The sequence below is a fragment of the Zalophus californianus genome, chromosome 2, assembly GCF_009762305.2.
Source record: "Zalophus californianus isolate mZalCal1 chromosome 2, mZalCal1.pri.v2, whole genome shotgun sequence".
In the NCBI taxonomy this organism is placed as follows: Eukaryota; Metazoa; Chordata; class Mammalia; order Carnivora; family Otariidae; genus Zalophus; species Zalophus californianus.
The window spans coordinates 1,746,870-1,770,615 of NC_045596.1; the positions used below are offsets into that span (position 1 = coordinate 1,746,870).

Consider the following 23,746-nt stretch of genomic DNA (forward strand, 5'->3'; position numbering starts at 1 on the left):
GACCCTGACAGAGCATGGTCTGACCTCTCTTGGTTCTCTGGGTAACTGTCCTTCATTCCCACTCAGATGTGCTTGTGATGACTGCAGCCTCTCACACATCCTCACTTGTGGTGTCATGGACCCCCCCGTCACTGGCGACATCCACAGTCACCAGCTGCCCCTCCAAGTGGATTCTGCTCCCGACTATCTCACTGAGATGCGCCCACCTAGCGTGTCCTCAGCAAGCTCAGGGTCAGGTTCCAGCTCTCCCATTACAATTCAGCAACATCCCAGACTCATCCTCACAGACAATGGCTCTGCACCAACTTTGTAAGTTGTGACTTTGTAATAAGATTTCAGAAATTTACGTAATCCAATAATGAGAAATATGGACAAGTAATGTCTACAGAAGTACAGATATCATTATAGTGCTTTTCAAGAAAAAGGATCCTTCATTTTTTTAAGCAATTTTTAAAATACAACATCAGTAAACCCAAACTTTGACACTATTTCACTACCTGAAAAAAAAAAATACGGTAAATTTATAAATGCCAGTGAAGAAAAAACCATGTTGGTATGCAGGGAAGTGTCTCTTCAGTTCTGGCTTCACGTTTCCTCATTTTATTTGAGGGTGATCAGCCCGAAGTTCATTCCGCCTCATTGTCCGTTCAGCATTCATGCTTATTCCATGTCTTGCTAAAAACTCAGATGATCACTTTAGCAAGCGATTGAAAGGTTCTGTTTTCCGTGTTCCCACATTATCTAGAAGTACATTTTGTGTGAGCGAGGTGGCTGTGCAGCTGTCGCCAATTCACACTGTAGGTGAGTGGTCCCACGTTTCTTCAGAATTGTGACCCTGTCATCTGTTGAGGCTTTCCACTCTAACTTCTGGACGGGTTGCACATGGATGTGTGTTCTTATTTTATTTAGGTAAACTTAGGTCTGCACTTTGCTTATCGTAGAGTGTGCGGGTGTCGGGAGCCCCCTGGAGGTGATGGACACCAGCACGGTTCCCAGTGGGAGGGATTGTTGCCCCGCCCTTGGGCTGCTCAGTGACGCTCAGATTTCTCACCACCTCCATCTGGATTTCTCCCGACGACTCTGAGGCTTTCCTTCATAGTCTTGCAGTCCTCGATACGGATCTGGTCTCAAAACACAAAATAATTCCGAAGGAATTGGTCTGAACGCCATGACTCTGTTGAGCTCGAGCTGCTTTCTAGTCCTGAATATCGTGTGCTCTTTCTGGAAGCCTGTGAAGGAGGGTCGAGGGTTTCCCAGCTAGCTGTTTGCCAACCTCTTACAAAAACATACCGAAATTAAGCAGTACGGTCTAATAAAAATTTATGTTGGAAAAGCTGCCGATGTCAGGTGTGGGCTCCTGGGCTGTGTCGAGTGGTGGAGGAAATGGGCTGTGGGTACCTTTCTCTGTGGGCCAGGATCGCCTGCGGCTACGCTGCACCTCTCTCTGGTCCTTCCGCAGCTTGGGATTAGTGTCTTCCAAACATGAACTGCTAGGACTTGAAAGCCTCCACGGTTACCTTTGGTTTGTGTTATCTCTTTCTTGGTGTCGTTCCTAAGTTGGTTAAAGAGAACCATGCGACCGGAGTCTCTGTGCTAAGGGCTCTCTAGTTTTCATGGGCTCTAGGGTAGTTGAAGCTTGCCTTCATTACACTGAGCAAATGATTTAACCACTTCATGTCTGAACCTCGGCCTCCTCATCTGTGAATCATGGTGGTAATGTCTCAGGAGTGGGTGTGAGTGTTGACCAAGGCCACACGTTCCATCACCTCTGGTGCCATAGGCCTCGGGAGACCTGAGCAGCCTTCACCTGGTGGGTGCTGGGGGTGCTAACTTTGGTGAGCTCCAGATCACAACATATGGTGTTCCCTCTTTTTCCAAAAATGGAAAGGACATCTGAGTTTAGCAATTCTGGACACTCTCCTAAATCCAAGAGATCACTAGTTCGTAGGATTTTTCCTTCTGGAAGTTATTGTATGCGGAGCTGAAGACGGGCTCAGAGGCATGTTTATGGTCACAGCGGGGTGACCACATATGGTCCGTGCCTTGCACAGTCTGCACTGATGTGGGGGCTCTGTGCCCACCCTTTTATGTACCAGAAAAGCATATGTTTGAAGTGGCCTTCGTGGGCTACAGACTTGAAATTTGCCTACATTTTTTTTTTTTTAGTAAATATTCCATTTGCCCATTGGTTGAGATGTCTTGTTAAAGCTGATAATTGTGGTCACGACTGACCTGTCGCGATCTGGCCTTGTAGTAAAAACCTTTTGGTATTTTGTCACCTATGTGCCTTTAAAGTTTTGTTCATCTGGCTACGTCTGAAATTTTGGTGGTTCTTTGTGCCCCCTTTAATTTTAATAAAAAATTAATCGTGTCTGCTTGGAAATGGCAGCAAACAGTTATATACCAAGGCACTTCAAGCCAAATGGAAATGCAATAATAATTAATCTGATTAAATTTTGGCAGTTTCCCAGATATTTTTCTTCTTTTGGCGTTTTGTTTTCCATTCTTCTAAATAGCACAAATGGTAATCTTTCAGGCATTTCCCCCCGGTGTTCAGGTTACTAAGAGATGTTACAATGTATGTGTGGTGCTTAGTGTAATACTCTTGTAAGCCAGAACGGTGTACGTAAAGGAAACGCCCGTGCTTAGTGGGTGGTTCACTTACTGTCTTCCCCCCGCCCCCGCCGGGTGAACAGACTCCTGGTGACCATCTCTGCCTGTCTCAGTTGTAGTGATGATGAAGACGTTGCACCACTGTCAGCTAAGTTTGCTGATATTTATCCACTGAGTAACTACGATGATACTGAGGTGGTGGCCAATATGAATGGAATCCACAGCGAATTGAATGGTGGCGGGGAAAACATGGCTCTGAAAGATGAGGTAGGGGCACGGCTTCTTCATAGTGATCATAAATGGCCTAAAGTGGTGTATCTGGTGTCTTATGTTTTAAAATTCTTCCATTTTGAAAAGTATAAATTACAAAGGTTGTTTTTAAAGTCCCCTCAGGTAAGCAGTACCAGTAGTAGCTCCTCAGAGGCTGACGACGAAGAGGCGGATGGCGAGAGCAGTGGGGAGCCGCCAGGAGCCCCAAAGCAAGACGTAGCTCTAAGCAATGGGAGTCCCAGGAAAGAGGAAAGTAAAGTGGACAGTCCACCCCCATCTTACCCTACTCAGCAGGTATGATTTCACTCTCCCAAACTTTGTGCTTTGCCAAGGGTGTCTGTCTTTGTGTATATTTTCTCTAAACATGAGTATTATTGAATGCAAAATTATGTTATCTTGAATAGCTTCTGAAGATCAGAGCTGGAGAGGATGGAGGCAGGCTTATCAATACACAGACGTGATTCCTAACCCCACTTTCATCTTGTTCCTCTCACTTGAATCCACTCAACAGTCTTGATTTTGCAGCTCCCCAGAGTCACTCCAGACATTTAGCTGTAGTAGAGGTATTTTTTGTCTGTAAAGAAGCAAAGGGAGGGTTTTTTTAATAAATAAAATAATGGAATGTTAAAGTTTCAGAAAAGGTTGGTTTTGTAAGGGAGGTTTTTTCCTGGTGGATCTCTGTCTTTCTGTTAACCAAAGGTGAGCATGCATCAGCAGGTGGACGTGCATCAGCAGGTGGACGTGCATCAGCAGGTGGACGTGCATCAGCAGGTGGACACACTGGAGTTCTCTTTTTCTTTTTAGTCCCTGCTGATGGGCACTTGTGTTTGCTTCCCTGTTTTCCCTCTCTGCTATTCGGTGAGCAACCTTCCACGTCTGACCTCTCCCACATTAGTAGGTCTGTCCCTACGATTGGTCACCAGTGGTGGCTTCTCTGGGTCAGAGTGTGATGGCCTCCCCTGCCCCCCAGAAGAGGACGACGTCACAGTCCTGGGGTTTGGCCAGTCTGGTGAGAAATGGCAGCCCCTTGAGATTTGTCTTCCCTTCATTTCCCATTCCATCTTATTGTTGAGGTGTCAGACTTTTTTATATGTTGTTGTAAGTCCTTTATAAGTGTGTGATTTGCAGAGATTTTCTCTGGGTCTGTGGCATGTCTGTTAGTTGTGTGGTTTGTGTGGTTTTTTTTTTTAAGATTTTATTTCTTTACTTATTAGAAAGTACATGCACGTGTGCACGCAGGGGGAGGAGCAGAGGGAGAGTTAGAGAGAATCCCAGGCTGACTCCTTGCTGAGCACAGAGCCTGACTTGGGGCTCGATCTCCCAACGCTGAGATCACAACCTGAGCCGAAATCAGGAGTCGGATGCTTAACGGACTGCACCACCCAGGCGCCCCTGTCTGTTTTTTTATGGCATTTTTTTGAGAAGCAAAAGTTCTTAATTCTGGTGAATTCTAGTTCCTCGGTTTTTCCTTTTATGAATCATGCTTTTGATGTCATATCCAAGAAAACTCTTTTCTTCTACAAGATTTACAACTTTAGCTCTCACTTAAGGTGTGGGTCGTTTGACTCAGTTTTTGCTCATGGTGTGACGAGAAGGTCTATATTCATCTTCTTACAAAAGATGTCCAGGTGTCCCAGCACCATTTGTTGACAAGACCCTCTCTTTTCCTACTGAACTGCATCAGCCGTTTGCTGAAAATCACAGGGCTCTAAATACAAGTGTTTATTGTCTACACTTTGCCCTCTCTGCTTATTTGGCCTGGGTCCTTTCGCATAGTGTACGTGACCTGCTCTGTAGTAAGTTTGGACAGCAGGTAGGGTCTGCCCCCCAGCTTGGTGGGCCTTATTGAAAATTGTGCAGGCTTTTCAAAGTCCTTCGTGTTTCCATGTAAGTTTTAGAATCAGCTTGTTCTACAAAAAGGCCTGCCTGGATTTTGATAGAGATTATATTTCTTGAATACTTGATAGAATTCACCAGCAAACTCCTCTGGGCCTACTCTTTTCTTTGTGGGATGATGTAGATCAGTTTGGGGAAAATACTGTCTTAACAAAATTGAATCTTGTCAGCCTGGGAATGTGCTGTATCTTTCCATTTTAATCATCATTAATTTCTTTCAGCAGTTAAAAAAATTTCTAGTCAGTAGGTCTTGAACATATTTCTTAAATTCTTTTTTTTTTTTTAAGATTTTATTTATTTGAGAGAGAGAGAGCACAAGGAGGGGGAGCGGCAGAGGGAGAGGGAGAAGCAGATTCCCTGCTGAGCAAGGAGCCTGATGCAGGACTTGATCCCAGGACCCTGAGATCATGACCTGAGCCGAAGGCAGACATTTAACCAACTGAGCCACCCAGGCGCCTAAATTCATTCTTAAGTATTAGATGTTTTTGATTCCGTAGTAAATGATACCTTCTAATTTCAATTTTCAATTGATTGTTGGTAATATATAGAAATACAGTTGATTTTCAAATATTTATCTTGTGGTCTGCAGCTTAAACTTGTTTATTCTTTGGTTTCTCCCCCCCCCCCCTTTTTTTTGGTTCAAGTCCTTTGGATTTTCTGCATGCAAGATCATGTTGTTTGTGAATAAAGACAGTGTTACTTTTTCCTTCTCAATCTGGATATTTTTAATGTCTTACTCTTGCCTGACTGAGCTAGCTAGAACCTCTGGCGTAGCACTGCGCAGAAGTGATGCAGGCAGCCATCTTTGCCTTTGCTCCTGGTCCCCAGAGGGAAGCGTTCAGTCTGAATAGGATGATGCATGTTTGCCATGGACGGCCTTACCACACTGAGGGAATAAATCCTGTCAGCTCATGTCCTAAAAGTTTTATCATGAACGTATATTGGGTTCTCCAAATGCCTTTTCTGTATCTATTAGAATGTTCCTGTGGTTCTCATCCTTCATTCTTTTACTGTAGTGTGTTGTATCAGGTGATTCTGGATTTTTTTTTTTTTTAAGTTGACTCCAAGCCCAGTGTGGAGCCCAGTTCAGGGCTTGAACTCACGACACTGAGATCAAGACCTGAGCTGAGATCAAGAGTCGGATGCTTAACCGACTGAGCCACCCTGGTGCCCCTGATTCTTGGATGTTAAACCAACCTTGTGTTCCTGGGATAAATCCCATTTGGTCATGGTGTATAAACTTTTTTTTTTTCTTTTGGTATGTTGCCAGATTGCTTTGCAATCTTTTGTTAGGATTTTTGCATCCATGTTAATAAAAGATACTGTTCGTTAGTCATCTGTGCTTGTATACAAGTGTCTCTGTGTGGCTTCGATTATCAGGGTAATACTGGCCTCGTAGAATGAGTTGGGAAGTGTTAATTCTGCCTCTGTTTTCTAAAAAAATTTGTCTAAAATTGAGATTTCTTTAGTAGTTGATAGAATTTACCAGTGAAATCCATGGGCCTGGTCTTTTCTTGTGTGAAGGTACAGAATTACTAATTGAAATTTTGTTTACTTGTTATAGGTTTATTCAGATTTTCTATTTCTTCTTGAATTTAAAATTTTTGTGTCTTTTCCTCCATTTCATCTACATTGTCTACTTTGGTGGCATGAGATTGTTTATTGTATTCTTTTATGATTCTTTTAATTCTGCAGGGTGTCTGGAGTGATGTTGATTCCTGACTTGGGTAATTTTGTCTACTTTTTTTTAAACCCTCAGTCTAGCTAAAGAATTGTCCATTTTTGTAAAAGAAAAAATGGGTTTTGTTACTTTTTTCTCTGTTTCTCTCTTTATTTCTTTGATTTCTATTCTGATCTTCATTATTTCTTTCCATAGACTTTGGGTTTGGTTTGTTCTTCCCTTTCTAGCTTGTTGAATCTAAGCTTAGATTACGGATTTTAGAACTTCCGAATTTACTGAGACCTGTTTTGTGGCCTAAAATCTGGTCTGTCCTAGATAATGTTCTATATATACTTGAAAATAATTTGTGTTCTGCTCTTGTTAGATGGAGTGTCCTGTGAATGAGAGTTTGGTCAGATTTATAACATTATTCCAGTCCTCCGGATCCTTCCTCATTTTCTGTCTGGTTCTAAAAATTACTGAGAGACATACTGAAGTCTTCACATACCACTGCTGGACTGTCTGTTCCCTTTTCAGATCAGCCAGATTTTGATTCGTGTGTTTGGGACAGTGTTGCTGAGGGTGTGTGTGTGTGATTGTTACGGGACAGTGTCGTTGAGGGTGTGTGTGTGTTATTGTTATGGGACAGTGTCGTGGGGGGTGTTTGTGTGTTACTGTTAAGGGACAGTGTCGTTGGGGGTGTGTGTGTGTTACTGTTACGGGACAGTGTCGTTGAGGGTGTGTGTGTGTTATTGTTACGGGACAGTGTCATGGGGGGTGTGTGTGTGTTACTGTTACGGGACAGTGTCGTTGAGGGTGTGTGTGTGTTACTGTTACGGGACAGTGTCGTTGAGGGTGTGTGTGTGTTACTCTTACGGGACAGTGGTGTTGAAGGTGTGTGTGTGTTATTGTTACCCCGTTTTTGATACAGATTGGCTCTTGTCATTATCAGATGCTCCTCCGCTAGCTTTTCTCATCTAAAAAGAGTATTTCATCCCATGGACTCAGAGTCGCTCCCACTGCCTTCGGGTTACTGTATGCGTGTTACCTATTTTTTCATCCTTTGAATTTCAGCCTCTTTGTATCTTTGAATTTAAGATTTGTCTTTGAATCCTTCAGTTGGGTCTTGTATTTGTGTCTTGTCGATCGATCTCTGCCTTTTGTCTGGAGGGCTTCATTTATGGTTTAATGTAATGGTTGCTGTGGTATGTGCAACTGGTACTTTGTTGTCTATTTCCATAGGTCTCATGGTTTTTGTTCCTCTGTTCCTCCTTTACTCCTTTATTTTTTTTAATTTTTTTTAAAGATCTTATTTATTTGTTTGATACAGACAGATAGTGACAGAGATAGCAAGAAAGAGCACAAGCAGGGAGAGAGGCAAAGGGAGAGGGAGAAGCAGGCTCCCTGTGGAGCAAGGAACCGGACGTGGGGCTCGATCTCAGGACCCTGGGATCGTGACCCGAGCCGAAGGCAGATGCTTAATGACTGAGCCGCCCAGGCGCCCCTACTCCTTTTATTTTGTATTAAAATTTTTAGTGCACCATTTAAATTCTGCTATTGATTCTTGGATCTTTTTAGTTTGGGGTTTTGTAGTGTTTTGTGTGTGTGTGTGCCATGGTGTTTCTTTTTTATTATTAACATATAATGTATTGTTTGTTTCAGAGGTACAGATCTGTGATTCATCAGTCTTACACAATTCACAGCACTCACCATAGCACATAACCTCCCCAGTGTCCATCACCCAGCCACCCCATCCCTCCCACCCCCATCCCTCCAGCAACTCTCAGTTTGTTTCCTGAGATTGAGTCTCTTATGGTTTGTCTCCCTCTCTGGTTTCATCTTGTTTCATTTTTCCTTCCCTTCCCCTAGGATCCTCTGTCTTGTTTCTCAGATTCCTCATATCAGTGAGATCATATGATAATTGTCTTTCTCTGACTTATTTCGCTTAGCATACTACCCTCTAGTTCCATCCACGTCGTTGCAAAGGCAAGATTTCTTTCCCTTTTTGATGGCTGCATAATATTCCATTGTGTGTATGTATGTGTATGTGCACACCGTATCTTCTTTTCTTTATCCATTCATCTGTCGATGGACATCTACGCTCTTTCCATAGTTGGGCTATTGTGGGCATTGCTGCTATAAACATCAGGGTGCACGTACCCCTTCGGATCACTGCATTTGTATCTTTGGGGTAAATACCCAGGAGTGCAATTGCTGGGTCGTAGGATAGCTCTGTTTCCAACATTTTGAGGAACCTCCATACTGTTTTAGTTTGTTTTTAGGGCTGCTAGGAGTTGGGACTGGGAAGAGTCCCAGGCAGGAAGACCAGGCCCCTGCTGCTCTTACCTGATGTTCTGGCAGATTGACATGAATAAATACTTCTTGATTTGCTTTTTCCCTTTGATTGATTTTCAGATCCTCAAATGGTTGCTTTGACAGTTGCTTTCAGTTTTACCCTTGTTTTGAGGGAGAGGAGCCACTGACTGCTTCATGTCACCCTCGATGAGTCCCGTCTCTGGTGCCTCTCACAGCATCTCCATGTAACCATCTCCATGTAACCACTCATGAGCTGCGTGACTCCGTGGAGCCCACACCAGAGCTCCGTCCTCCTCAGCCCAGCTCCCCCCTCCCGTCTGCCACCCTTGCCAGTCCCCTTGTTCCTGCACAAACAGGCACAGGCACAGATGGGTGTGGTTGCCACCTCAGTAGACACCTGGCCGGGGAGCGAGATGTGCATCTCTTCTGTCCGTCCCAGGCTCCTGGGATCCCTTCTATACTTTACAAGGAAGGCTCTGGACAACTCGAGGTGTCCCGTGAGCCCTGTCCTCTTTGTAGTGGCCACGTAACTGCTCAGCAGAATGTGACTGACTTTAGTTTAATTCACACCATTCTTTGTTTCACTAAATAAGCGGGTGCTTTTTTTTTTTTCTTCTCTTCTTTTAGCCTGAACAAGCTCCGAACACTTGTGAATGTCATGTTTGTAAACAGGAAGCTTCCGGACTCACGGCATCAGCAATGACCGCAGGAGCCCTCCCCGCAGGCCATCAGTTCCTGAGCCCAGAGAAGCCCACCCACCCTGCTTTGCATCTTTACCCCCACATCCATGGACACGTGCCTCTGCACGCGGTCCCACACCTGCCCCGCCCTCTCATCCACCCCACCTTGTATACGGCGCCCCCCTTCACACACAGTAAGGTAAGTCAGGGCAGAGAGGGCCTGGAAGCTCACCTGTCACTAAGATCTTACAAGAAGTGCATATTGTAACAAACAAAAATCCATAAATTGGCAACTTGGATAGGACCAAGTCTGCTCTTGATAGGAAGGTCTGCAGATGTCTCCTTTTACCATAATCTTAAGCTCTCAGAATTTTGAACCTTCACAGCTGTAAAAACAATCATGAAAGTCATGGTTTACTCCTTCAGAATTAACTAGAACATAAAGAGTTTTCCAAGTGATGGTGTAACGGGTTGTAGTTGGGGGAACTGCACACCCAGCTCTTCTGCTCACCCAGACACCAGTTCACCTCTTTCCTCATGGCCTCCTGGGGCCTGGCTCTTTTTCTTAATGTTGCCTGGGTAAGATGTGGTGAGTATGGCACGAGTCCTCTGACACTAGCCGGGCTCCATGGTGTCTGAAATGATTACGCTCTCTAAGCACGAAAACGAAGGGCTCGTTGAAATGCACAGGCTGAAAGGAGGAATCCTAAGCGTAATGGAGAGAAGGCCGCAAAGCCGTGCAGGCTGTTGGGAGGCGGCTGCCAGGCACAAAGGAAAGGGCCTCCCAGACCAGTCTGTTCAGAGAAGTGAGCATGTAGAAAAGGTTTGCTTTTTATGTAGTTCTTCTCAGAGAACCCCATGCTTATATTTTCGTAGCTTAAACTTTGCAGTGAAATTTTTAGTTTTCCCCAAACCCTACAGATTTATTATTTAAAACGGTGATTCTCAACTGGGAGGAGGACATGGGATGAAAGGGGCTTTTTCAGACTACAGGAACGTTTTCTTCCCCCAAGGGGCGTTTGCTGTGAAGTGGGATGTATATAGCCCATCAGTGGGCTTTGTTGTTTATTTGCTGGGGAGGGGCATCTAACCACTGATTTAGAATAGAATAGAATCAGTTTGTCATGTTCTATTGCAATAAGTACTTGGTAACTGCCCACATTTATGCTTAAATTTTGTTAGATTGAATATATCTTCATGGTCTGCCTGGTCTCTATGGCCTCTTTCCCTCTGGGTGAATGTACGGGTGGGGAAGCTGTCCATTCTGAATACAACTGCTTTCTCCTCCCTGGGAGCCACCTCTAGGAGAGAGTACAGAATGTTGTTATAATGTCTTTGCTGGTAGAAACTATTCGAGAATCAGTTCCTAAGCATCTTTAAGTAAAGTAGTGAAATTGATTATTCCAAAAGGCTATTGGGACACTCCAGTTAAAAACTGATTTTTTTTTCCCCCTGACTTTTGGCCTTTTCTCAGGATGTTATGGGTAGTCCATAAAAGGGTAAAGGAGAAGAAAAATATTTTGGGGGAATATCATCTGTATATAAAATCTATATATTTAATACCTTCTAAACTTTAATCCAGTAGATAGATGTGGAGGATTCATGGGTAGAAAGGCAATGCAGAGAACAAGCTAGTTAAGCTTTTATTTCAGTCACTTTGCTGTTGATGTCAGGACTGTTCACTGATGCATTTATTTTATTTTATTTTGTAAGATTTTATTTATTTTTGCAAGAGAGAGCAGTGAGGAAGAGCAGAGGGAGAAGCAGGCTCACCGCTGAGCAGGGAGCCCAATGCTGGACTCAATCCCAGGACCCTGGGATCATGACTTGAACCAAAGGCAGACACTTAACTGACAGAGCCACCCTGGCACCCCACTGATGCATTTAAAATACATTAGCTAGATGCCACATTTATTTAGAAAAATGAGATGCATTTGGGAAAATACTTCATTTGAATCTCGTATAAAAATGTTTGTTTCTCTAGACAGGCTTGCACTGTTACTCGCCAGGTCTTCCAGAATTAGTTTGTGTTGAGTTAGTTTGACTTAGTTGCATACTGTGAATACATGGTATACCTGATGCATGGTGTGTTCACAACCCCATAGGAGTTGGGAGAAGCCCCTTCTAGAGAACACACACACTTGTTTTCAGTTATGTCAGAGCCGGCTTGTTCAGTGGGATCCCCCACATGTGGCTGGGAGGCAGAGCTGGGTGCTGAACGCCGAGGGCAGCCGTGCGTATGGAGCTCGACTGCTTCCGTGTTTTTGTTCTCTAGGCCTTCCCGGATTTTTGCTCTGGTGAGGTGGCATTTGTTGCCTTTAGGACTGTATGTCATTGTAGTTCTAATTATTTTAATTCATACTCTGGCCATTGTGGGTAAATATTTAGTACTTAAAATGCTTGGGATGAATAGTATAGAAAAAAATTTTTTTGAACTTAGACTAACTTGAAGACCGTTTTTGTTTTCAAATGTCTTTGTACCAGTGATACATTTAATTTATATGTTGAGATACAAGTTATTTGAAAGTTAAAAGTAGTTACAGGAGAAAGATACAGTAACGAGATTCTAGACAAAAATTAAAACTGTATGGCAGGGAATTTTATTTGCAAATATTTGGGGATTTCTCGGCTGTCTTTTTGTTACTGATTTCTCCTGTAATTCCACTCTGGTCTGAGAGCAGACATTGTGTGACTTTTGTTCTTTTGGGTGTGTTGGTGTGCTCCGTCTTGGTGAGCGCGCCAGGCGAGCTTGAGAGTGTGCGCACTCTGCTGCTGCTGGATGAAGCAGGCTAATACTCGTACGCCAGGTGCAGGTGACTTGACGGTGCTGCCGAGTCCAGCGATGTCCTTCCTGACCTGCTGCTGGATCTGCCCGCTCCTGACAGAGGGGTGTCGGAGACTCCAACTCCAACAGCAGACTCTGCTCCTCCTCCTCCAGTCCTGTCAGTTTTTGTCTCACGCAGTTTGGCACCGTGTTGTTCGGTGCTTACATATTTAGAATTGTTATGCATTCCTGGGGAATTGACCCTTCTATCATTATGGAATGCCCTTCTTTATCACCGATAATCTTCCTTGCTCTGAGGTCTGATGTGTCTGAAATTAATATAGCTGCTCCAGCTTTTCGTTAGCACTAGAACCGCATCTCTTTTTCCATCTCTTTACTTTTAACTTAAAGGGGACTTTATACTCCCAGTGGGTTTCTTGTAGACACTTCTAGGTGGGGCTTAGTTTCTTTTGAGTTTTTTTTAAAGATTTTTGTTTATTTGACAGAGAGACACAGCGAGAGAGGGAACACAAGCAGGGGGAGGGGAGAGGGAGAAGCAGGCTTCCCGCCGAGCAGGGAGCCCGATACGGGGCTCGATCCCAGGACCCTGGGATCACGACCCGAGCTGAAGGCAGATGCTTCACCGACTGAGCCACCCAGGCGCCCCTTGTTTTTTTTAATATACTCTGATAATCTCTGTCTTCATTTTTATATTTAGACTAGCCACATTTAAAGTGATTTTTGATGTGTTTAGGTTAATAATAACCTTTGTTCTGTTTTCTGCTCATTACCAGAGGCTTCCTTTTTCTGCCTTCTCCACTTTTAGTCAAGCGTTTTCTGATTCTATTTTATCTCCTGTCTTTAGCATATTGGTTATACTTTAAAAAAGTGTTTTTAGCAGTTGCATTAGAATATGCATTTTAACTAACTTGAGTCCCCCTTCAGGTAACGGTGTTCTGCTTCATGTTAGTATGGGTACCTTTTCACAGAGAGTGTGACCTTGCTGCTGCTCTTCTCCTGTGTCTGTTCATTAGTGGCCCCAGTACATTGTTACTGCTTGTACTGCACACAGTTATCCTGTGGGTCTAGTAGTAGTCAGGAATAAGTCCACGTCACTCGCACTCATGCCTTCCCCATCGCCCTTCCTTTTTTCATGCAGATCCAGGTTTCTGACCTCTATCATTTTCCCAGTGTCCAAAGAAAACATCCTCACGTTTCTTGCAGGGCAGGTCTGCTGGGGATGAGTTCCCTCAGTGTGTGTTTGTCTGAGGAGGTCTTTATTTCTCCTTCACCTTTGAAGGATAATTTCACTGGATGCAGAATTCTGGGTTGGTGGGGTTTTTTTCTTTCAACACTGTAAACAAATTTCACTCAATAATCTTAGTTGCATGGTTTCTGACCAGATGTCCTCTGTAATTCTTCAGGGCTACCCTCCCTCCCCCCTTCCCCCCAAGGCTGCTTTCAAGGGTTTTTGGGGGTTTTGTTGTTGTTGTTGTTGTTTTGTCTTTGCTTTCCTGCATTTTTTTTTTATGAAATGCCTAAGTGTAGGTTTGGGAGTGTTTTTACCATTTGGTATTCTCTGAGCCAATATTCCTTCAAATATTTCTTCTTTCTTTTCTCTTCTCCTGGTATTCCAGTTCCTCTTAACTATCTTTTGAAATTGTCCCATACCTCTTGGATGTTTTGTCCTATTTTGTGTCCGTGGTGGTGGTTTTTTAGTTTTGGGTGTTTTTTTCTTTTAAATTCTCGTTTCTCTTTGCATTTCAGTTTGAGGAGTTTCTTTTGACATGTCTTGATGCTCACTGATTCTTGGCTGTGCCCCATCCACTGATGATTAGTTCATCAAAAGTGCTCTTTGTTTCTCTTACAGTGTTTTTATCTCTAGCTTTCTTTATTCGTTCTTAGTCCATCTCACTGCTCACATTACCTGTTTGTTCTTGCACATTGTGTGCTGGTTTTTAAAAGATTTTATTTATTCATTTTACAGAGAGCGAGCAGGGGAGAGGGAGAGAGAATCTCAAGCAGCCTCCCTGCTGAGTGTGGAGCCCAACACAGGTCCCGATCCCACTACCTGGAGATCATGACCTGAGCTGAAACCAAGAGTCAGATGCTCAACCGACTGAGCTGCCCAGGCGCCCCCATTGTGTGCTTTTTCAAATGGAGCCCTCATCATCTTCGTCATTTTAAATCCCTGTCTGATGATGCTGAGCCCTTTTATCTTCGTTCCTCTCTTCTGCTGTGATGCTGTCTGCTCGCAGCCATCCTGCCCGCCCTGCTCTGCATCCTGAGCCTGTCTTCTCGCCCCTCACCCCTCGGTCTGTCCAGAGAGCCCCTTTTGCATCAGCCTTCCAGTTAAGCGACTCTGATGTGTCTCCCATGCCACTTAAGTTTGACTTTTTAATTCCAGCTGTGATTCTGATTTAAAAGCTTTAATTAATTTATTTTTAATGTATATCAGCAACTTCTTGTGTTCTCTTATTCCTTGATCACATTTTCTTTCATCTTTTCTTTAAGCATTTTACACGTAGTTCTCTGTTTAAATGAAACCTTGAGGATCTGAATCTGTTTTGTTGTTGTTGTTGTTGCTCCTTGTGAGTGTCTTGTTTCTTTGGATGTACAGTAATTTTTCACAAGGTCATGTTTTGTTCATCTTACTCTGTGAGAACCACGAAGCCCTCAGTAGGGGCTGAGGTACCAGTGTGATGCTACCCCACCTGGGACCCTTGAACTCCTCCTGACAGTCTCCAGAAGGACCACGGAACTGCTGCCCCCCGTCGCTGTGATGATGGTGTGTGCATCTTTAGGGCAGTCCTCCCTTCCCCACACCTCCACCTGGCCCTGTTTTTCTCACCATGTTCTGATCAGTTCTGTGAAAGATTTCCCTAGCTTTCACTAGGGCTCAGCACCTTGTTACAAAGGTGTTTGGTGCTGTTTTTCTAGGATCTAGAGTGTCATGTCCACCTTCCTGGACAGAGCCCAAGCAGAGGGGGCCCGCACAGCCTCAGAGGGAAGAGTATACATGAGATGGCAGGCTGCGCCCCCACCCCCAGCCCTGCTCCTTCACAGGGCACGTTGCCAGCCACTGACCTACATGGCCCAGGAGTGGAGGGCCACGACTGCAGGGCCAGGTTCAGAAGCCCAAGGCTTCCAGCTCCAAGTGCTGTGTTGTTTCCATCTGGAAACCGCGTTCTGAAGCAGTCATCACACTAGCCAAGGGCCCGGTAATGAAGGTAGAAAGATGTCTTGAACTCTCCACTGGGAGCATGAGTAGTAGTTGAAAATGGTCACCACATCCTGGCCCTCAGTGAGTTCCGGATGAGTGGAGCCGGCAGAGTGGCTCCCGTGTGGCTCTGGGCCATGTGCCTCTGTCCCCTCCCTCATGGGGTGATTAAGGCCCAACCACTGCAGAAGTGATGAAGTCAGACATGGGGGGCAAGTCTCAGTTCAGGCTGGAATTGGAGGGAGAAAAAAGCTCTGTGGGAAACAGGGACAGAAACAGACCACAGTTGGGGTCACACTGATCTTAAGTCTGTATTTTGTTTTGGAGGCCGTTTCAGTTCTTCTGGCCTGAGAAATAGTAAGACCAAAACAACCGTGGTGCTTTTGCCTCTTTACTGTCTCTGGCAGGAATATTGAAGAACGTCGGAAGAAACAGAATAGTCACTCATCCAGCTTCCCGTTCCATGGGATGTGCCTGTTGGCAGCCCCTCTCACACGTGCGTGCAGTGACTCGGTCTTTTGCCCGCTTGGCTGTGTTTGGCAGCCGTGTTCACGGTGTCCAGGGTGGAGGTGGTGGTGTGCGGTGGAGCCTGGCTCTCCCGGCTCCTGCATAGACGCCGAAGGTGTTCAGAAGGCATCCGTTAGTGTGTATTTGTCTGAGCTCCTCTTTAAAGCAAAACTTTTACTTTCCTGTGAATCACTTTTGTCTCAAAGCGGAGAACCATTCAAAAACTTCCATGACATGAACCCATGTGGATTTGTATAGAGTGAAATAAATCTGTTCTAATTCAACAGCATTGTCCACGTGTTGAGAGACTAATTCTATGCCTAAATCGCTTGTGAGGCATGGCCCAGAATGGTCTCGTTGACAGGGGCCTGTATTTTTCTAAAAGAAGCCCACACCTGTTGAGTCGAGTAACCATCTTGTGGGAAAGCATTCACATAAACGCTCCTTGATTGTTACGGACCCGCTGCTCCCTTGGTCTCTACAACTGGACCTGCTGTTCTGAGAAAATGGGCTTCTGAAGAAGTGTGTGAAGTGAATTTAAGTTACGTTTTCAGTATTACAGCTTTACAGCTGTGCTCCCTCATCCCTCTAAGTCTGTTCAGCCTTTATTGAACATCCAGTATGTGCCAGGCCCTGTGCTACATGCTAGCAAAATACAAACCAGGGAACCTCGGTTCCTGTTTTTAGGGATCTCGCAGTCTAATCAAGTCAGAACCTCAGAACGCCACGGTGTCCCTTAGGAGCAGCTGTCGCTGCAGAGTAGGGGAGTCACGCTGAAGAGGGAGGGTGGCTGAAAGAGCCTGTCGGGTGGCTTTGCAGAGGCGGTGATGCCGGGTCGGGCTCTGAAGGGTACGCACAAGCTCTCTGGACGCGTGTGGGTGGCCGGTCCCGGCTCTCAGCCAGGCTCCCTGGAGCTGAGGGCAGTCAGCTGGCAGCCCTGAGGTGGGAGGGCCTTGGGAAGCAGTGAGGCGCTTCGGAGCCCCCTGTGCTTCAGCTGTGCAAGGCCCGCGAGGCTGGTTTCTGCCTGCTGGGTGTCTCTGCCCTGAGCGGAAGGTCTTCAACGCTGAGAATCCCTTCTCCTTAGTTGTCCCTTACCATCGACTGCTCCGCAGCAAAGCAGCTCTTCGTTTGTCACTCCTTTGTGGAAACTGGTGTCTGTAGAAATACGGTTTTTTGGTTTCCTCACTCTTTGCCCTGGGGCTCCCCTGCTGGAACAACTAGATTAGGCTCCCGCCTCGATCCTGGGTGCACAGACCTCTGTTAGTTCCTGTCTCATAGCCTGCGTGTCCACGCCGCCCATTCTCACCCTCCGCCTCCCTGAGCGCGTTGAGGCCAGCAGGTGTGCTGAGCTGCCCGAGCGAGTGACCCCGCTTCCTCTCTGCACCCAGGACGGGCAGGGCGGGCTTGCTGTGTGTCTCGGGACCAGTCTTACAAAGTGGTGATGGTCCCCCTCAGCCTTCACTGTGCTGCACACTTGAACCCATTGTCCAGTTTAAGTCTTACCACAACCCCTGGAGATCCGTATTTCCAAGTTACAGATGAGAAAACTAAAGCACAAAAAGATTGAGTAATTTGCCTGAGGTCACACAGCTAGTAAAACGGGGAGCTAGCGTCCACACCCATCAGGCTGTGTGTCCCGAAGGCTGAGGACAGGACTGGTGCTCACGTCCCGCTTTGTCACTGGCCACACCTCCCAGGGACTGTGGCCTCGTCTCCTGCTCCGATAGCCCCAGCGATTGTCCTGACGGCCCCGGACCCCCCTCGCTCCCCTACCACTGCCTCCTGTCTCTCAGGCCCTGGCTGACCGCTTCCTGTGCTGGCCTCTCCCCTGCAGGCCGAGGCCCTGCAGCCTGTCCGGCTCGGTCCAGCTGTCCGTGGCGCCATCCCCCTTCCCCCCTGAGCTCTGCCCCAGCCAGCCTCTCAGGTTCTGCTCTTGGGAACCCTCCCCGAACTCTCCCAGTTGACCTCACGGCACTCGGGGCCCAGTCCTGTGTCCCCAAGGATGAGATTCCCAGGTGGTGTTCCCTGCACCAGGCCTGTAGCTTCTGCGGGCACTTGGGGGGTGGGGGGGGGTGGGGAGGCCCGTCGCAGTTGGTGCTGCTGGGAGGGGAAGATGTGTGCCCGCATCAACAAGTGCTGGGGGCAGCAGAGCCGGGACTCATTTGAGGGAAGGCAGATTTTCAACCAGCAGGCGACCAGTGAGTCTTGGATTATAACTGTGATAAGTGCTAAGAGGGAAAATTGTGGATTTGAGGTGTGTTGAATGTAAAAGCCCACGTTGGTCTTGGGTGCTGGATGGTGAGGGCAGCGGTAGTGATGACTTCTTTGAGGCAGGGTCATTGAGGCTGAGGCCTGAAGGATGAATGTAAGTCAGCAAGGTTATGGACTGAGGTTAGGATGTTCTGGAAACTGGATGCAGCACAAGGAAAGTTCAGGGTCAAGAAGGAGCTTGGATTTGAGGACCCAGGGAAATCCTGTGCCCAGAAGCTTGGGGAACAGGAGGGTCAGGGGTAGGTCAGGCCATGGGAAGGACTTTCAGTTTTATCTGAAGAGTGGTGGGAAGACATCGGTGCACCCCAAGCAAGGGAGTGACTCACTCTTACCGACCTCCCCAAAAGCTCACTCTGGCTGCTGTGAGGGAGAGGACTGGGAGGAGGCCGGCGTGAGCCGCGGGGTACGCGGGGCCTGTCTGTGCAGGCGGTGGAGGCCGGGGCTGGCAGTATGGGCCGATGGAGGGAGGGGCCCAGGACGCCTAGGCTGTGCAGGGGGCAGCCAGCAGCTAGTCACTCAGTGAATGTGTGGACCCAGCCACCCTCCCTCGGTGTCTTCAGACAGCAGTCTGCCCCAGCAGGGCCCAGGGGCTGCTTCCAGGCTCCAGTAAAATCCACAGTTCCTTAGACGTGCACAGCACTTGGCCCAGGTGTGAGACACAGTTTAAGAGCTTTACCATTTTTTATTAGTGATTCCAGAGTTGACTTTTTAGCAGTGATCTTTAGAATGTCAGATGAGACTAAGCTCTGGGAGCAAGTCGTACGCAGGCGAGCCACACGTAGACTGTGCCAAGCGAGGAATGCTGTAAGCTGCTGAGTTGTCTCAAGTCTGTTTGGTAGATGCCCTGTAGCATCAGCGGCTTTGAAAATGTACGCCTGGTTCACATGTGAGCAATCACACATAGTGTGACAGCCGAGCAAGTCCGCGCTCTGCGAGACGCATTCAGCCTGGGACGTCCGCCCACAGTGAGCGTGGCCCCACAGGGTTTTCAGTCATGGGTTGTCTTGTCTGTAGTTTAACTACATAGATAAGCAGAATATGAATTTTGATAAGTGATTAGAACATTTTTTTTTGTAGGCTTTACCGCCAGCACCTGTTCAGAATCACACAAATAAGCATCAGGTATTCAATGCATCTCTTCAAGACCATATTTATCCAAGCTGTTTTGGGAATACTCCAGAGTGGAATAGTTCTAAATTTATAAGTCTTTGGGGATCAGAAGTGATGAATGATAAGAACTGGAATCCTGGCACTTTCTTGCCAGATACAATTTCTGGTAAGGAACTTGTTAAAACTTTCTTAAAGGTTTAAAATGACCTGAGCTGGGCGGATTGCTCTCTCTCTTACCGCGGTCCCCCAGTAGAAGCCCTAGGCTAGTCGGTCTCCCGCCTCCGCCACTCCTGGGAGCCTCCTCGGCCTCGTCCTGCTGCCCCAGCCACCCACGTCCACCGCCAGCCAAGTCCCACTGCCCGGACGGAGCAAAGCAAGGTGCTGGCACCCTGAGGCTGCTCCCGGCACAGCGGGCTGTCCGGGGCCCTGCGCACGGTGGATCTCCCCGTGCCCCAGCGCTGCTGAGCCTCTTGTCTCCAGGCCTTGGTGTTCTGCCAGTGGTGCTCAGACAACGGTGGCAGCCACTCAGCCTAGTGTGCAGGGCCCTTGCAGCTATGCCACCGTCCACCTCAGTGCTGTGACTTCTGTTCCTTTTCTGGTGCTGGACTGACCTTACATGGGGTCTGTCCCCTCTAACAAGCTCCTTCCTCCCAGCTCTCGGCTGCCCAGGTACAGCTGTCATTTCAGGCGCAGGGAAAGGTGCACCTGAAGAGGGGCTGGTTGCACCCTTATCTCTGTCTTCACGTGGTTAGAGCCCACGGTGGCCCCACACCCACACCCTGCATGTGCTCAGAAAAGCAGGCTACACTTGACATCTGTGCTTGGAGTGGGTTACTAGCTGTGTGACCTTGGGCAAGTTGCTTAGCCTCTCTGAGCCTCAGTTTCTCTATCTTCAGGATGTGACTAATAGTACCAAGCTCTGAAAGTAGCTTTAAGACAAGTAAAATCACTTTGGGAAGCACCTAGCACGGGATTGGCACATAGTAGGTGCTCAATACATTTTTTTTCCTGGAGAAAAACTGTTTGACCTGTATCCTCCCAGTGAAGTCCCAGCTCCGGTAGCAGCCCCAGTGTCAGGAGTTCAGTCAGCTGACGTCCCTTAGGTTTTAGCGACACATTTCTAGAAGCCTTACTTCTCCCATTCTTCTCTGAAGGGAGTGACATATTAGGACCAACACTCTCAGAAACAAGACCCGAAGCCCTTCCGCCTCCGTCTAGCGGTGAAACGCCTGTAGTTTCCGAGAGCAAGGAGAAAAAAAACGCCGCAAAAAAGAAATGCTTGTATAATTTCCAAGATGCTTTCATGGAAGCAAACAAAGTTGTGATGGCCACGTCGTCAGCCACCTCCTCCGTGTCCTGCACGGCCACCACGGTGCAGTCCAGCAACAGCCAGTTCAAAGTGTCGTCCAAGAGGCCTCCTTCCATAGGTAAGGCCCACCAGCTTGCGGGAACCCTCGGGGCTGCTCAGCGAGTCTGCCGCTTCCTCCGCAGCATCTCTGTGATCGCCTTGTCCTTGGCGTGGCTGGAGGCCTGGTGTAGTAATCAACGCTGGAGAATGCTCGCACGCAGCACGTCCCCTGGGAGTCGGGCCCGGGTTGCACTGCCCCACGAACTTCCTCTGGGGCTTTGCCACGCCGGCTTGCCTTTCTTCTCAGGACCTGTCACTCTGTGAGAGGAAGAGGTCACTGCTCTCGGGGCACACGGAGGAAATCTTAGTCCTCTGAAAGCAGGGGCCTGGTGGAGAGTGAGCCGATGGGGCTGCTGGCCCGCCTGGGGTGCAGCCCCTGCCGCCACTCGCGTCTGTGGTGTGCAGGGGGTGTGGCTCCCCACGCTGGCATGAGCACAGGGAGCAGGGGTCTGGAAGCAGAGGTCAAAGGCACACAGGAGCTGGCTCTAAGGGCACTCACTAGCCAAAGTCAGGGCAGTTGGAGCATCGGAAAGAATAACAGGATGGACGACAGCACACAGGGTCAAGAATCCCCTGGGTGTTAAGAAAGGAGATTGGGGGTAGGGAAGCTGCTCTGTGATAGACATGCCAGACAGAAGGCCACTGTGCAGCCAGCAGGGTGACCGTTGGTCCAGGTGAGCGTCCCCACTGGTCGTCGAGAACAGTGGATATCCGTTTGGGGAACGAGCAGCACCCGCAGGTGACTGGCGGATCACCTGCCCACGGATCAGATGTCGCCTCACCATCATGGAACAGACTCACATGATGAGGGGCCTCTTAGGCAGTCACGCAGGAAGGATCCAACATACCCTTTGCAGGAGTCATGCCCAGAACGTCTTTGCTGACTCTGACGTAACACCGTAAGCCCAGACTGGTGGGCAGCTGTGCTCAGCTGAGGCGATGTCAGTGTTACCGAAGGAGAAGGGTCAGAAGAGGCCGGGTTGGGGAAGAGTTACAGGGGCTGTGCGGGGGACGGGGGACGGGGTGGGAATGTCACGTGGACGGCACACATCCTGGATGCGGTCACCCAGTGAAGTGTCGGGACCCCCGGGGCTCGTGCTGAGGTGTTCAGGGTGAGTGCAGCCGCCAGATGTTAGGCCAGAAAAGTGTGTGTGTGAGAAAGAAACATGACAAAATGTTAAATAGCAGTGAATCCAGGTGAGGGGTATATATGGGGCTTCTTTGTGCTGTTCCCTCAAAATTTGTGTAGCTTTGAACATCTTCACACGAAGAGGTAGAGAAAGCTTTAGTGAAGAGAAGCTAATGCAGCTCCACTGTCAGTGACCCTTCTGCGTCTCCGCATGCAGGTGAGGTGTTCCACGGTGTCAACAAGGAGGACCACAGACACGCGGTGCCGGCCGCCCCGAGGAACAGCCCCACAGCCTTGGCGCCGCTTCCCGCCCTCGCCCCTGCCGCGCTCGCCCCGGCCTCCTCGCCTCACCTCGCAAGTCTTGCAGCCCCGTCCTTCCCCAGCACTGCTGCCCCGTCCCCCGGGTTTGTGGAGCCGCGCAAGAGCTTCTGTCCTGCTCCGGGAGCGCCCCCACCCCCCGCAACCGATGGCTCCATCAGCGCTCCCCCCAGCGTCTGCAGGTGAGCCTGGTTCCCGCTGGTGCCGGAGTCAGGGAGCCACGTGCAGCCCGGCAAGCCAGGGAAGGGCAGAGGCCGCGGGTCGTGGGGAGGACACTGGTCGCACCTCTCGTCCTCAGGCCAGGGCCACCATGGGTGGGTGCAACAGAGCACCACCTCACCACTGGCAGCATGGGGGGGACGGGGGCTGGGTGTTTAAGTTGCATTTGTTATATGTTGAGTAAAGAACCATACAAGCATTCAACAGCTTGTTTTAAAAAGACGGTTTTTGTTACCTTTGAATTTGCCTCTTTGAAGCCACGACGCGGCAGGAGGGACAGTGGAGAGACTGTGTGCCCTCCAAGCCCCCGCGCCTGCCCATGGCACCTCCCCCGTGGGCCTCCCAGGGTTGGGTAGCTGCGCGTAACCGGCCCGTGTGTGGTTCTGCAGCGACCCCGACTGTGAGGGCCACCGCTGCGAAAACGGCGTGTATGACCCGCAGCAGGACGACGGGGACGAGAGCGCCGACGAGGACAGCTGTTCTGAGCACAGCTCCAGCACGTCTACCTCCACCAACCAGAAGGAGGGCAAGTACTGTGACTGCTGCTACTGCGAGTTCTTCGGGCACGGCGGGGTAAGTGCCCGGGCGCCGCGGCCCAGGCGGCACCCACGGTGCACCGTACGGGGTGTCGAGCTTCATCCACAGTGTGCTTAAGATCACGGTGTGGTCTTGTGCTTCTCCTAAAGAAGTAATGGAAAACATCTGCCCAAAGATCTACCTACAAGGATTTCATGTCTGCAGATTTGCATTTGTTTGTGAGCCGGGGGCCTTCTGAACAGCCAGCCGTGGGAATCGCTGGGTCCAGACCGTGCACGGCCATGCGGTGGGGCACTCGCTGCGCGGCGTGCACCATGGGACCCCTAATGGTCTGTCCGTAGGAGCAGATGGTGGCCGTGGGGCCCCGGGGCAGGCGGGGCGGGTGGGGCAGGTGGGGGGTGGGGGCTGGTCATTGCTCTTTCTCTACTTCTGTTCTATCTGCGTTTGCTAGACGTGTGCACACACGTGTCCAGTGTCAGGAAGAAATGTTGGCAGTGGGGTTGAGGGCAGTTTTCTTTTTCCCTTTTGGCACTGAACAAGAAACCCACAAAGGGATGGAAAGATTCTGCAAACGCATTTATTGACACGAAAAGATAATCACACTATAATATATACAGAGTAGATTAATTCGTATGTGTGATTTTTTTTTCTTTTTTGGTTTAAAAATGTCCATTTGTGTACATAGTTGTACATGTTTTACCATAGTTTTTGTGAACACGTAAAGGTTGAGGGGTCAGTGCCAGAACTAATCTTCGGGTCACTCTGGGACAGGTTTTCCTTGTTGCTGCCACTTGTTTGTTTTCCTTATTTTTCACCACGAACTGTGTA

General features: G+C 48.2%; 1 protein-coding gene across 6 annotated transcripts in view; it reads left to right on the forward strand.

Moving 5' to 3' along the window:
- Nucleotides 1-23,746, forward strand: part of FAM193A (family with sequence similarity 193 member A) — a 163,275-nt gene that overhangs the window by 109,085 nt on the left and 30,444 nt on the right. For all 6 annotated transcript variants that reach the window (XM_027598303.1, XM_027598307.1, XM_027598302.1 and 3 more), the window contains 8 exons: nucleotides 67-309; nucleotides 2,727-2,880; nucleotides 2,998-3,177; nucleotides 9,383-9,634; nucleotides 19,275-19,473; nucleotides 20,462-20,734; nucleotides 22,062-22,344; nucleotides 22,771-22,954. In XM_027598303.1, coding sequence (XP_027454104.1) covers nucleotides 67-309; nucleotides 2,727-2,880; nucleotides 2,998-3,177; nucleotides 9,383-9,634; nucleotides 19,275-19,473; nucleotides 20,462-20,734; nucleotides 22,062-22,344; nucleotides 22,771-22,954 — 1,768 coding nt within the window. The remainder of the gene's footprint in view (nucleotides 1-66; nucleotides 310-2,726; nucleotides 2,881-2,997; nucleotides 3,178-9,382; nucleotides 9,635-19,274; nucleotides 19,474-20,461; nucleotides 20,735-22,061; nucleotides 22,345-22,770; nucleotides 22,955-23,746) is intronic.